Source organism: Poecilia reticulata, chromosome 17, assembly GCF_904066995.2.
Source record: "Poecilia reticulata chromosome 17, P_reticulata-male-v2, whole genome shotgun sequence".
Classification (NCBI taxonomy): domain Eukaryota; kingdom Metazoa; phylum Chordata; class Actinopteri; order Cyprinodontiformes; family Poeciliidae; genus Poecilia; species Poecilia reticulata.
Window position 1 is genome coordinate 10,289,736 of NC_088846.1, and position 15,744 is coordinate 10,305,479.

The 15,744-nt window shown below is 36.0% G+C and overlaps 1 protein-coding gene across 5 annotated transcripts in view; it reads right to left on the reverse strand.

Moving 5' to 3' along the window:
- Positions 1-15,744, reverse strand: part of astn1 (astrotactin 1) — a 357,456-nt gene that overhangs the window by 277,624 nt on the left and 64,088 nt on the right. For all 5 annotated transcript variants that reach the window (XM_081598137.1, XM_081598141.1, XM_081598140.1 and 2 more), the window contains exon 2: positions 11,794-11,975. In XM_081598137.1, the coding sequence (XP_081454263.1) occupies positions 11,794-11,975 (182 nt within the window). The remainder of the gene's footprint in view (positions 1-11,793; positions 11,976-15,744) is intronic.

Below are 15,744 nucleotides of genomic sequence, written 5' to 3' on the forward strand. Positions count from 1 at the left end.
TTTCATTTATAGACTGAAATATATTTGAACTGAAGAATAAATTAACTTTCTATGAATTAAAATAAAAACAGACTTTTTGTAGTTTGCCTTAAAAGTACATAAAATCAAAACTTTTGTTACAAATTAAACATTGCTTTCAGTAAACAATTCTAGTTGTGTCCAACTTATCCAAAAGCATGAAAATGATACCAAATGTACAGATACAATCCTAAACGGTGCCCTTTGTGACAGAAAAAAGGAGTGGAGTAACAGATGGTAAGCCCCCCACAAAGCCCTGATCTAAACATCAAGGAGTCACAAAGGGATTAGATGAAGAGATCAACCCTAGCCAACTCTACATAGCATGATTGATTCCAGTTTATTTGAAGGAAATCACCAAATGACCATTGGGGATATTTTAATGTATTTAATTTGATAAGCATACAATTAAAAATGTCTACAGTCTATTCTCTAAAATCATCATTATGGAAGTCCACACCTGTGTTGTGACATATGCCAGTCTCCGCACTAATTGAAACCAATACATATGTGTGAAAAATAACCCATTTCACAGAGTCATGAGTGTGAAGGGATTCCAAATTAGAGCCTGAAGATGATCAGAGTCTTTATTATTTGGCAACATCTGGAAGGTTTGGATTTAACACTTGCTTGTCATTGTAGATGGCAAGGTGATTATGTTAAAATAATGTAGTGGCTGACATGACTGCAACGGTTCATCAGAAACTGAGCAATCAGTTTGTCTTCAAACAAGCATATAAGAAGTTTCATGAAAACCTGCTTCTTTTTTTTTTAGGGCCTGCAGTAGCAGAGCATAGGAGAGCATTGAAATGCCTTCCAAAGCAAGGCATTTCAATGCCTCCATGCAATGCATATGAAAGGCACCCATTACTCTGCACCTCAAAATAACTGCCGCTTCCTTTCACCGTTTATGTGGCTCCTACCGCTACGTGCACACCACAATATACAGTATATATCAAACATGCGGCTGGATCTCGGCATGTGGGCTATTACTTCTGTTGATATTTCGAGTAACCATGCCGACGTAATTAGTGAAAAAAACGAGCCAAACTCAAAAAATTCTAACTTGCACTCTATTATTTCAGTAAGGCTGCGTTCACACTGCAGCCTGAAGTGACCCAATTCCGATTCTTTTTGACGTAGTGTAATCTGTATCTGATCTTTTCATGACAGTCTGAACAGCACAGGCCGGATTCTTTTCAAATGCGACCCATATCTGATACGTATCCGATTCAAATGCGACCTAATGTCCAGGTCGCATTCATCCGAAATGAACGTCACTGATACCCTCAAATCTCATTGTGCGTCCTAATACGCGCAAGTGGGAAGAATAACAACAACTGTGACTGACAATGTGAGGATTAAATTGTTAATTTACTGTTAAGAGACGAGTGTTTTTTTCTAGTAACGAACTGACACGAAGTATAAATCAGATTTTTACTTTTGCGTCGAATGTTGAATGGCAGCATTTAGGCTAACATTAGCATTTTGGCTAATTTTAGCTTATACACTAATTTTAACATACTGAATTGAGTAATTCCATGTTACTCAACATGCTTTTCTTATTTTAAAGTTTAGTTTATTTTTAAGTTTAGAACATCAAATTAACTATTTAAGTTTTTTTCTTTTGAGTCTGCCAAGCTTTGATTTCTACATTTTTGTAACCATCAAAAGTTGTATCAACTTAAAATTTTAGGCTGTAAGAATTTTGAATCCCGAGTTTTCTAATCCACATGAATGTACCAGTAACTTACAATTTTCTGTGCTAAAGAAATTTCATAATGATAATTGTCATGCCATCATGAAAATAAACTTGAAAATTACTGTCTATCAGTAAAATGCTTTCTAAAAGATGACTTTAAAGCCAGAGAAATACTTTCATTAGCATACTGATGGCATATATTTCTAATACGCAGGTTTTAGGATTCTTTAAAGTTCAAACGTGAACATATCAATAACTATTAAGCTAAGGTTTACCATTAAGCAGGTTCACCACGTTATTCCTCCCAAGGTAAACTAGAATAGGAAGCCAAATGTCAAGTACCTCAAAAGGTTCTCAATCAAATAAACCTCGGTGACAAATGCAATTCAAAACCATCAACCCGCATTAGCACCCTTGAACAGAGGCGGAAAATACAGGCAATATGGAGAAAAAAACAGTTTAATGTCAACATTAGTTGAAATCAAAGTGGGGACTAAGTGGACTGTGTTCTCTTATGCTGCCAATAAAACTAAACCACACATCAAGGCATGCCTGCGCTCCAACCCCATAATCCACTTACTAGCGGAAGGGGGTGATGTTGTAATGGCACCAGCACTCCTTATGACTTGCACTGCTGTCATGTAAGTCCAGAATGGAGAAGGCAAGCAATGGCCTTCCTCAATCTGACAGAGCAGCATTAGAGCTGAGCTATCAATCTGTCACTTAGTTTGTGGATGTTAGGCATTGAAAATCAGGAAGACAGAAACATCTGCACTATCCGCCAGCTACAAGAGAGCAAGAGGAAGGTTGTCTCTCAGAATATATCAAATTTGATATTTCTACCAGGCACACTGATTAAGTTTCATATCAGGTCACATAGTTCAAATACTGAATCCCTGATTTGGTATTACTGTGATTGATTTCAAGGGTGACGTCTAAGATTTTTTGTCAGTGTCCCATCAATATATTAGAATTTTTTAATGTTCTGGTGCTGATTTTTGACATTGAACAAACGTAAAAGTCAAAAGTCTATTTCACACACTTTCCACAAGGTTTCCTGCACTGGAAATGAGAATTAATGAGAGGACTGGCTTACATCATTTGATTCAATTTGGTGCATTTGATTGAAGCTAATACAGCATAAAACCAGACTCTTTGTGGTGATGAGATATTAATGTGAACTGTGTTATGGTTGCATATGTCACTGTGAAAACTCAAAATGGTTGAAAAACATTTACAGATCACGTAATGTATTTAAATCTATTTAATAAGATTAGAATTCCTATACATATAAAACAAATAGGGGCTTGGTTTAGCTTGCAGAGTAAAGGCACAATACTTAAAGATCTTTAACAAGTCTAATGAGAAGTAAAGCAGCGGGAATGGGGACTGAAGTAGGGAAGTGAGTTGGAGGAACAGAAAACAGAAGGTTTAAATGGCTGTGAGGGTGATCGAGAAAGTGGTGTGAAAATTAGGAACAGAGAGCAGGTGGTGAGTAACAAACTTTGAAGAATATAAACCACAGGAGGTAGTTCTGGCTCATTTAAAAGGGACAAAAGTTCAAAACAAAATTTCAAAGAGAATAGTAGATCTAATTCCTATACTTAAATGGGTGTCATTCTTTGGCCTAGTACACTTTACTGGTATTTTGATAAATGGTTACCAATTTGACACATGCAAATTACTTTGGTCACACTTAAAATGAATATACAAATTAAACCTATCAAAACTCACTTGAATGTCCACACAAAATGTTTAAACAACAAATTCGATTCCACGAGTCTTTAAAAACTGATATATAGTATAAGCGGAAGAAAATGGATGGATGGATATTAGAAATATGTAACTAAACCATATGTCATAATACTTTCAGAATAGAAGATGTTAATGAAGCATCATGTTGCCTTTAGACAGGAGGTGAGACGACACCAAAGAGGGGAGCAGCAACTTTAAATGCACAACATAGAGATTCTGACAGGAAATCAAAGAGACTCCCCGGTCAGTAATGCCTGCCAATGAGTGGTTGCATTCTCTAAAACATCCATCACAGGTTTTTCTTTTAACTCATCAAATCACCACAACATCAGGGTGCAGACGTTTTGCAATTGACTCTCCACATTGTCTACGGAAAGACTTTAGCTGCATTCATTGCTAATGTGTTAATTTGATTTCAGAAACACAGCTACTGAGAGAGAGTGCATAATTTTAGAAGACCATGCACTGGCAATATTATTGGCATATATTACGATGACAAAAATCAGTTACAATTTATCCCTGATTTGTAGCCAAAAATTGGGTATTTTCCTGGAATGAGTAAAGTTGCTTCATAAATCAGATGAATGAAAAAAAAAGCTCTGCAAGCACTGCAAGGAAAATATAATGCAAGTAGTTTATCTTGCTCTAAGGATCAATTTGCTTACAAACCAAATGTGTATTAATATGTAGTGAAAAGTAGAATAGCAGTTATAGTTATTCGTGTGAAAAGATATTGATAATTACACTTGCCAAATAAGGGAAAAATGGGCAAAATCACAAACATTTAGATTAGTGAAGTAACAGTAATGGTCTAGTATTAGTCACCCTGCCACCCTGGTACATTGGAACCGAGTAATCATGCAGGAATGAATAAACCAGTTGCAGAATATTCTTGTTGCCTTCAGACAAAACTGTTTGGTAACAAAGCTGTCGAACTAAATAAATGCCCTTTTTTCCACATTTACATGCTGCACTCTTACAGGAGAAAGAAAGAAAACATTCCTGCTGTCATTTTGATGTTTGTGGTTATCCACTGTAACATGGGCTACAACTATAAATGCTAATACAATCATGAACAACAGAATAGCACAGTGGTGTGCTAATTAGACCGATGCCTTACAGCGCGACGTCTCAGATTCAACTTTTGCTTCATAGTTATAGTTTTCCATGTGACAATTCTCCATTTTTCATTGTATGTTTTTATTTCACTTCCTAATTATACTTTCTGCACAAGTTACAGTATCACATAAACACAAACTAGTCTGAGTGCATTTCTGTTCCGAATGTGGTATTGCTACAAACATTTAAAGTTTCAACTACTAACTTACAGAACAAATCAAAAAGTAATTTTTATACTTGTCCATGTGTAACTAATGCATTTGGTTGATGGAAATGAGAGTCGGCAATACATGATGTTTGCACAAATACTACTAAAAGTTAGAAACGTATGACAGAATGCTAGGATATTAGTAGCACATGAGCATCGGCATCGGTCTCTGTAAAACTATGAGGTATGGTTATTATTAACATTAATAACCACAGTGATTGCTGAATTGTGATGAGACAGAAAGTCTTGTTCCCTGAAAAAGATGGTGTCCAAAATAATAATTTTAAGATATTTTTCTTCTCACTAGCTTAAAAAGAATGAGTTTAACATACACAAACAACTCTATTTTTTAACCACACACGTAGCTTCTTAAATTCAGTAATAATATTTGTGTATTAAAAAATATATATTTATAATTTTCTTTCCATCCATCGTCTTTGGCTCATCAACACCTTATATTGTGTTTACTGTCATTTTATTTGTTTTTGGTGTTTCTATTTTTTCTGTTGTAACACGTGAATGTTTCAGATGTGGATTTAATAAAGTAAGTCAATCAATCAAATCAAGCAAGCAAATTTCATCCACACCAGACAATTGACGCCAGGGAGATTTTTAACGCTAGGTCCGATGATACAATTACAAAACCTAGACATTAGCTTAGACTTGACAGTTTCGTTCTCTGAGACCAAGTAAATATGTTGAAAGAATAAAACTAGAGAGCCTTCCTCTGCAAGTAAGATAAAAACTGCTTACATTTTTGTCAAACCCTGGCTCCCTGAATTCTGAACTATTCCTGAAAAAGCAAGTTGTGAAGATTGTGACAAATTTGCATCAGAGCAACTAGTTTGACACATTTAATTACTGATTTTAATCTGTGTAAAGGTTTGCAACTTTAACACAGATGTGCTTCTAGTGCTGGTAAACAAATGTTTTCATGTCGCTTAAGAACTCCATGAATGTCTTATTTAACCCTATTAACATTTATTGATTAAATGCAATTGGCTCTTGAGATTTGACCTTTTATTTCTCAGAGGTGAGAGCAACCACAGTGAGACAGCAGCTTCAATATTAGAAAACATCAAGAGGGCAAAGTTGCTAATTCTCAATAGTTAGGATTGAAGGGGGTTCTTTATATCAGATTAAATTGGTTATAAAAATGAAGAATCGATTTTCTTTTAGGAGAAAACAAGTCTGGCATCTTTTACACTTTAATAATATTTATGAGCAGCCCAAGCAGCATATAACAATCTAGCTCCTACGCAAATGTGGTTCATTATGAGCTTGCTGGTTGTTGTTTTTTTTAAGACCACGGGTGAAATCTCAGCTCAGAGCGGAAATGAACTGATGTTGACGTCACTTTGTGTCAGACTAACTTTTCCTCTGAGTTGTGGCGCTTTGTGTTTCTCTGGCTGATGGTTTGTTCTTGTCTAATTTGTGCAGTGCGACTGTAAATAGCAAGGAAATGAAAAACGGCTGTGCTGTGACAACAATAAACTCGGATAACAAAAACTCTGATATCAGAGACTTACAAAGAAATGTTTTTTTTTCCAAATGCTGACATTTCAGGGATATTTTTACATTTAAAGTGATGTTAACAAAACTACATCATGCAATGTTGTTAATTTAAATAAGTTAGCAGATTATTTTACAAAAGATGATGTAAACATGGGTATTTCAAGATCTACATTTTCACCCTTTTCAGTTTATTGTAAATCAACTAGGCAGCCCCTTAACCTGATAACTATTGTAATTAAATTTAAATGTATATAGTCCAACAAAATAGCTTTTTTACAAGTAACTCATGGTAATTCATCAATTAAATAAAAGCATCAATGACAATATAATTGAATGGCGTCTTTTTCTATATTTCTTTGTCTTTCTCAAAACAAAAAAAAATGTCTACACCAGAGATTTAGCAGGACTACAAACAAAACTGGTGGACTGAGTCTTCCTCAAATCTCAGTGGGAAGCTATAGATTGGTTTGTCTCACTCTGCAGACTTTCAAAACCACGTTTTGCTACGTTGCTCACAGAGCGCCTCTGGGTGCTGATTTTCATCAGATGCTACTGCTTTACAAGTGGGAAGGGCTACATTGATTGAAGGTTTACGCGATCAATGCGATTAATGCAGGGTTTAAGAAGGTTGCAAAGTCAAAATCCTAAGATCTAAGCAGTGTCACAATAACCATTTCCTCTTACAAAAACTGGGTGACATCAGTATGTGTTCTTAAAGAGCCAACATATTTTAGAGTTGTAAATTGTTCTCTTAAAATTGTTTTTAAGTGATGTCAGCTTCAGTGATGTTTCTTCTTTCTTTTTTTTTTTACATATTTAAACAGTAGAGAAAAAAAAATATACATATCAACATATATGGTAAAGATCAGTTATCAGACATAAGAACAATATCAATAACAGATATCGATATTGGCCCAAATTTTCATTAATACTAATTAATACTAATACTATCCCATGGGTCGAAACACAATGTTGTAGGATTCACAATACTAACTGCATTTATATGGACCAAGGAGAAATATAAAGTGAATTTAGTAAAATATTAGTTACAAAAATCATATTTCTAAGAGCATCAGTCATTCTCTTAGAAATATTATTAGTACAAGCTAACAAAAACTCACATAAAGCAAGTAGTTCATTATAACCTACTGGACTCTGGCATAATATTGCTTTTATTTCTCTAAAAGACTGTATAACTTTGATTTCTTTTGTAAATCTGCTGTCACGGTCTTATCAGGGTTTTTGCAGGAAAAAAAAAGAAGAGAAACACAAAGTAAACTTATCCTGTTTCAGTTTGTATCCACAAGGAAAACTAGAAGACAATACTAAAATGTAAGCAGATCATCATTGAAAACTGTCACAGGAAATCGGAGATTGTATGTAAGGCATCACAATTCAAGTTGCACATTTCAGCAACTGGAAGAATCAAAGTGCTTTACACGATGAATGCTCCCAGGCCATTTAATACTTAAATGTTTAGAAGTAGAAAATGTGCACCTTCAGTTGTAGCTGATTCTACAAACCAGAGCGTGTTCGGTTTTCATTGTATCTTTCAAACTGAATATCAAAATAGGATACAGAAATTATGTGCACCAATACAGAGCAGGTCTACCAGGAAAAAAAATGACAATGGAAAATCTCCCACGTTTATTGGACTTGCTATCCCACGTTTATTGGACTTGCTATTGTAGTCACGAATATCAGACTTAAATGTATCTATATTTTTGTTTTATAGTGTCGATACGGCTTTTGACCATAAACGGACATTTAAAAAGAACAGCAGCAACAGGTACTCCATTCCTTCATCTAGTAAGCTTTCGCACTTAGATATCCACATTTCAGCTCGTCTTTCACTGTGTTGCTGCTGCAAAACAACAACATGATTTTATGGCCTCCATGAAAAAAAACAAAAAAACAATAGAGCCAAAACAGAGTCAGGGGGCTGGAGGGACACGTCAAATCTAGCCTGAAGCTTAAAAATGTTAGGCAATCATATAATGTAATTGACTCGGTTTGGATGCCTCCATACTTTATGTGCTGATTGGATTGATCCATCGAGACCCTGTAGCAAAACAGCAGCTGATTAAAATTTGTAAATTAAAAAGGGAGAAATCTGCACAGCAGAGATACAATGCAGTTTATGAGTCTCAGTAGATAAACCAATCATGCTGCAGAAGAACACAACGCGTTGCAGATTAAAATATACAGCTTTTTCTCTTTTTTTCGGTCTCGGTATGAAAAAAGTTTTAGGTTTTATTTTTTTAAATGTAGAGTTCGAGTTAAAGTAGACTGTGTGTTTGAACTGTCTCTGTCTCACCTGGTGTTGGTACAGACACGCACAAGGTTAGTCATCTATTATTGATGACCGGCTGCAGCTGGTGGAGGACACCGTGGTCACCTTGTTGATGCGACTCCGAGTGGAGAAGCTTTGAACCATGTAAGAGCACCGGTCCAACCGCAAAGCAAAACATTTCAAAAAGGACTCATCCGCAGAAATGCATTGCAGGTTCATTAATTCAAATTAACTAAATGATTATTAACCTAATTCACTGAGTAATATTACAAATTGTCCAAAGTAGTCAATTAGGACCGTTTTTCTGGCCTCAGAACTAGACTTCTGTGCAGTCCATTGAACCTAATCTCTCCCCCCTCCCAAATTTGGCTGGTGACGAGGCTGGCTTGCCTCAGAGTCTTAAAATCCTGGGCATCTGATTCAAGCGATATTTACGTTTAGTGTTATGACAGCCAGGATGGCGGATCAGGCAGATCAGACAGATTGTACAGACCCACTATATTTCCATTCAAGATCTAGAGAAAATCTCCATGCTTTGAATATTTCATCTGTAAGTTTGGAAGTACTCAATGATTTACTGATTGACTGATCCAAGAATGAAAAAATTATGTCATTTTGATAGGGGTTTAAAATATTTTCATGATTATTTTTCTAGAATGGACATTTTATTTATTTTGACAACTTTGAATAACATACATTAGCCAAAAGAAGTAACTTTATTGTGTCGCTTTGGGTTCTGCCATTCTGTGTAAAAGCTTTTTTTTTTTTTTTTTTGGTGCATTGTTACTCAAAATGTTCAGAAAGGCCACATTTCTGTGTTGTGGATCCTGCAAGACTGTCCAAAATTCAGTAAGTCAGAAGATGTAAAAACAGAGAGCAACATGTTTTTCATTTTATTTCTTTTTTATTTCAACATATGTTAAATTATACCACATTCTTGGAAATGATGCATCAACATACTGTGAGAAAGTCTAATGTCTAGAGGGCTTGTACAGACAGCAATGTGGAAAAACAAAAAAAAGAGATGACATGAATTTCAAGAGACCATGACCTAAGTAAACACCCCTCAGCATCAACAATCACAGAGTAGAGAGTCAATAGAAGTAAATTTATCAGAGTATAGAAATCTGATTAATTTATATGGTCAAAAAAAAAAACACTACTGTGATCATAAATGGACACTTTCTGAGAAAATCGAAGCAGACAATCAGAACCTGACAGAGGACAGTGAAGGGACCTGAAAATGTAATTGGAATACCCCGACCCTCTTTTCAGGATCTGTGTCAGAGCTGCTGAAGAAACTGGACCAGAATATTTTCAAAGTCTTTGGACACCCTCTAGTAAACGTTTTGAACTTCTGCCACCAGAAGAGCAATAGTATCATATAATCAAAAGAGAACTTACTTCCATTTCCATAAGCTGTCAAAATAATAAACTGATAAGATACATGTTTTTTTTTTCTCCCGCATTTATATGATTTGATTTATTTATTCAATGTGGCAAGTTGGTTTACAGTGAAAAGACTAACTGCTTGACAGAATGATTGATTTGATGAAAATCAACCTGCTTTAGTTACTGTACTGCAGCACAAAGACGTTTTATATGACGAGAAATTATATGGCTGACATTTTGATGATCTGTCAGTTTGCTTTCCTGAACAAAGGCCCAATTTTATGTTGTGGCAAAGGCATAAAATGGAAAATGTCAGTCCAAAAGCACTGGTCTTGGTTCAAATAGTGACTTGTAAAGCATAGTGATAAAAAAGAAAATACTATAATCACTTTTCCTGGGAAGTCTGATTCACAGACTTTTTTCCATATCCACAAGATGCCAAACTAGTGACATGGCTTTAGGATTTATAGGTCGAGGCCTCCAGCTGGGCAGCAGGCTGCAGCGCAGCCTGAGCAGCCCAGTGGTAGCACAGCTTCCATCTGTCCTTACAGTCTGCTTGTATTTGCATGCTAATCTTTCCCTTACTACACCTTTATGGAGCCGCCATCCCCCACAGTGCTTTAGGGGTGACGAATTAGCAGGTAAGGAACCACAAAGACGCCGACCCGAGGGCGATGGGATGTGAAATACAGATAGAGCAGAGAGCAAAAAAAATATGAGACTACAGTAAAGTCAATGAGATAAGAACCACTGTGCCTCATATTCCCACGAAGAAATGTTTTCACCATCCTTTCTCGTATGTCCAGGAGATGGGCGTTTCCTAGTGCATGTAGAGCATTTAGAGGACAGAACAAGGCCAGTTATTTGTCATTACATCTGAAATTAAATCTAGCTGGAATTAAATTAGGTCTGAAGGTGTTGAAGCGTACCTCCCTGCTTCTGTTAGCAGATATAGCCGCTGGCAAAAATCTTCCGAAGCTGACTAATCATTTGTGTATGCAGATATTATAAGCTTTCAATGTCTGAAAATATATATCATCCATCACAGCATGATTGTAATGTCTTTGGGCAAGAAAAGGGCACTGAGAGTAGGTGTGGCATATCTTAGATCTAATAAATATACATTTCCTCGGGGCAAGAGGGGGGAAACGGAGAGTTCTAAGGATTCATTTCCTACTCTGCCAAGAGAGCTGATAAGGTCTGATACGGTGGGCGCATGCAAAAATCTACACCCAGCTACTGGATTTTAGTACTTCATGAATTCATGTACCTCTGTAATAATCTCATGTTTCCCTTACATCAAAAAAGGTAAAGTTTACTTCAACTTCAGTTGTGAAAACTGCCCTCAGTTGACTCCATTTCTGCCTCCATAGAGGAAGTTCACAATATAGGTTCCCTTCAGAATGTTGCAGACACTCATCACAGGAATAAAGTCATTTTAAATCATATGAAGGCTAGAATGTATTATTAACGTTGTCGATCTTACACAGTGTCAGAATTACTGAAACAAACAGTAGACAGATATATACGTGTTCAATAAAATTTGGTAAAATATCTTTCATCGGATACAATATTTTTCGACACATCAAAAACTGTGGTGGCATAATTAAAGAAACACATCTGACCACTCTTCTTACCCAAAATGCAGTTAATATTTGTTTTGTTAGGTTCCCTGACAAAATATTTTCAATTATTTTTCTTTAGGGTTCATGTGTGAGCCAATTCAAACATATTACAACAGGGCAGACGAATAACAATGTACTTATGACTGAAATAAATAAAAATGCTTACCATCACAGATATGTGAAGTATGCGCAGCTCTTCCTTCGTGGAATCGTTGGCCGGGTCTTCGGTTGGTTCGGGTAGGTTGACGCTGCCGTCCTGATGGTGGATGTGGAAGAGAAGTGTGCCATTCTCCAGCCACTGCTGCCGCCAGCGCACCAGAGGGATGTCCTCCGAGTTCCCAGAAATCTCTAACAATCACAAAACACAAGACGCAACAAATGAGAAACTGTCTGTTGTTGGAACGGTAATTAATCTGCACCAAAACAACAACAACAAAAAAATAATAATTGTCTAAAAATCAATGTAAATAGATTTTTTAACCAAAACAAAATCTGGATTTCTTCCAAGTATCATATTACAGCTCAAAATTCAATAAAGTACAATAATGACTAAGCTTAGACAGTAGAACAAGTCCATAAAAGTGTTAAAATAAAGTACTGACAGGATAAAGAGAAATTATTAAAGCTGATAGGTAGCTGTCAGTCTGACCATTTTAAGTATCCAAAGAAATTGTGATAGAAATAATTCTAACTGCATTGCAGTTCCTCATACATGCAAATCACACTGCCCAGAAATGATCAATATGACCAAAATAAAAGTGATGCCAGACAGATCTTTCCCAGTTTAGTCTGTTTCAGGATTTGGTCTGAAAATAAAACTACTCTCTCAGGTATAAAAAAAAAGAACAAAGGTTAAATCTCAGACACAAAAATGATTAAATGGAGAGTTTATGGAAGCAATGGAGCATGAGAAACACAGTGCTTCAGTCAAACCTCAATTCCCCAGACAATACCCTCCACCTCTAGTTTGTTATATTAGTGATGTATGCCAAAAACCACACACGGATTGAAGAAAGAAGAAACATTACGAATACATGAGCTTTATGGATGTTTTTTTTTGGTTTTGTTTTGTACATCACACTAAACTCATGAACGATTCTTGAAGGCATGCACCAAAAGACCAAAGACGGAAATCTAACTGATACTTCCCAGCACTGAGGCTGAGGCTGAACATGCTGCATGTTCAACTAGTTTTGTGCATATTCAAGAATTTGGGGATCACCAACACTCCATCAAACACTCCATCAAACACTGTTCATCTGGTGTGAATGGGATGTTCATCATTTGCAGAAAAAGTTATTTTGCAGATATTTTTAAACCAACACAGTCCATGACATTTAGGATGAGATTTTATTGAGTGATCAAAGGATGCAACACCATCTTTACAAAACAACTAAACTAAAATAACCAAGAAATAGGCAGAATAATAAATTATAAGGTGAATAAATAAATGGAATAAGGAACAAAGCTGCAAACTGTACACTTTTATTTGAAGTGACTGTTAAACATTTGGCATCAGTGAACAGACTTTTAGTTTTGTTATTGTTGGCTAAAATTTATATTTCCACAACATAAATTACATCATTTATTTTAGACAGTGTGAATTCTTGCACTGCTGACGATTTACTATGGAAACGAGCACCACTGCAAGAGATAGTATGAGTGAGTTCATATAGAGCTGCTAAATAATAAATCATATAACAAAGATATCAAAGCAGCATTGATGACCACAGTGGACAGCACAGATAAATGGTGAACTGAAGGGCCACAGTGCATTAAAGAACCATCTGCCAGATATCAAAGTTCTTTTACATGTTGTAAGAACAGCTGTGGCTCCTCATAATTTCAATCAGGACTGGGTTTGATCAACAGGAAAGACAAAAGATATGCGTGTCCAAAAAGTTGCCAGATATATAGAAGGCACCACTGGAAAGCTGCAGAAGAGAGTTGATATAAAGTGTGAAAATACCAAAGGTCTCCCATGTTGCAAAATCTACAACAAAATGAAAAACCTCGGAATGAGATCTATATATAAACACAGGCTAACCTTATGCCACACAAGACTTTTAAACTGATTACTACCAAAGATCTATAGCTGCAAACAAGATTTTACTGCTCATCACAAGCTTTGACAGCCCACTGTGAAAAACCTCAGAGGCAAGTAGCACAGCATTTGCAGCTGCACTTTATGGACGCTCAAAGATCAAAGGTTTGAATATATCTGTTTAACATTTAACCTAACAGGTAAACGTAGTCATTACAGGTCAAGCCTGTGGGTATTTTAGATGTATACTGAGTAGATTAATAATAACAACTAGTAATTGAGGGCCTTTGCAATATCTAAAAACAGACATAAAACCATTTTTTTCAGATTGGAATTAAAAACATAACTTAACTATCCCAATTTAGCCATACTGACATCTCAGACATTAATTTCACTCGGCTAAAATCATGTTACTTTAAGAATGCAATGCTCCAGCAACACATTTCTACACATCTGATATTGAAGCAAACACAGCCACAAAATATTTTGAACATGATTTCTGGAATTTAGAAAGGCACATATTCTACAGATATTACAGATGTGCTACTCAGAAGTTGTAACATGATAATTAGTTCACGTAATATGTGGGATGCATAAAATGTAAATAGCACAGCATTTTCATGCCTAGGTGATCAAAAAGTACAGAGAAAGAAATCTAAATAATATAGTGACATCTCTAAAAATGTCAGTAATTTCAGACCCATTGTTCCAGTGATGCTTATCCCTCAGCAATGACGGCACATAATAATGCACAAAACGTTCATTTATTCATTTTTTTAAATTTTTTTTTATGTTTGAACTCCTGTAGAACCAATCTTTTTACACTGCAAAAATATCTGGCCGGATCAGATCGAGCTCTTTAGCAATTCCTAGTTTTTTCGTTTCATTTTTTCTTTACAAATGTCCATGTGCCTCATCCTGCCAGCTGTAATTAAGCTGGCACTTCCCCAATTTTGTTCTGCATGTCAAATATCACTTGATGTTACTATTTTTGTTGGCAGTAGGAGCATTACCATTCAAATTCTGGCACACCACATGATAAAACGGTCCTGCAATCATTCATATAGATTTTTTTTATAATAGCATTTAATATCATGTACAAACTACTGCGTGTAAGTGTAGCAGCACAAAGCTTTTTGTGTTGATGTGAACTTTTAATATACAAGCCTGATAAAAAAAAAAAAATGCTTTCCTTCTTCCTTCTCTGATTCCCATTTAAACCATCTGGCAAACTGCATGCATTCATTTGTGGATGGTCAACTTATTCTCTCGACACCATCCATGTAAGCACTTCCCTGCCTTAAACTATTTATGATAAAAGCTAATATCATTAATATTTTGTGCCTGGGCAGTACATGTATACAATTACAATTCAGTGCTTCACCTCGCTGTGTGAGCATCAGTCCACTTTGTCAGACAACCCATTAGGCTGATTATTGGCAAAAAAAAAAAAAAAAAAGCACTTCAGGCTGGATAATGGCCAGAACCCTCATACAGATTATAACCTGTTTACAAACAAAAACACTTTGTTTGCTTTCACTGATACGGCGATGCATATGTGCGTGGATATGTGTGTGTTTAAATTTGCGAGTTTAACAAGATTAGGTCTGACAATAACTGATGACCCAAAGGCGCAATGACGAAGGAGTTCCCTCTGCCTGTAAATACGATTTAGGAGTCCTGGCTGATTTTTAACCTAAATGCAAATCATGTGCCTCAATGTGACAGGGCACTTTTTTAAAAAGTGTGCTCGCTCCCCCTCGAGACTAGTTTGCCATGAGAGCTTGAGTAATGAGACCACCATTGTACTGGACCTCATTCAGTGCCACACAGCACAGAAGAAGGAAAAAAAAGAAAAGAAAAAGGGGAAAAAAGGGATGAAGGCTAAGATGGAAAAAGCACAAAAAGGAATAAGAAGAATGGTGGAGAGGAAGGAAAAGAAAACAGGGTAGCCACTTACTGCAATTTAAGTAAATCAAAAGTAATCTGATTACGCCGCATTACTTGTTAACCTGCCCTGAATGTAAATTTGCTGAGCCATTTAGCCTGAAAGAGTTTTATTGCCTATGAAGT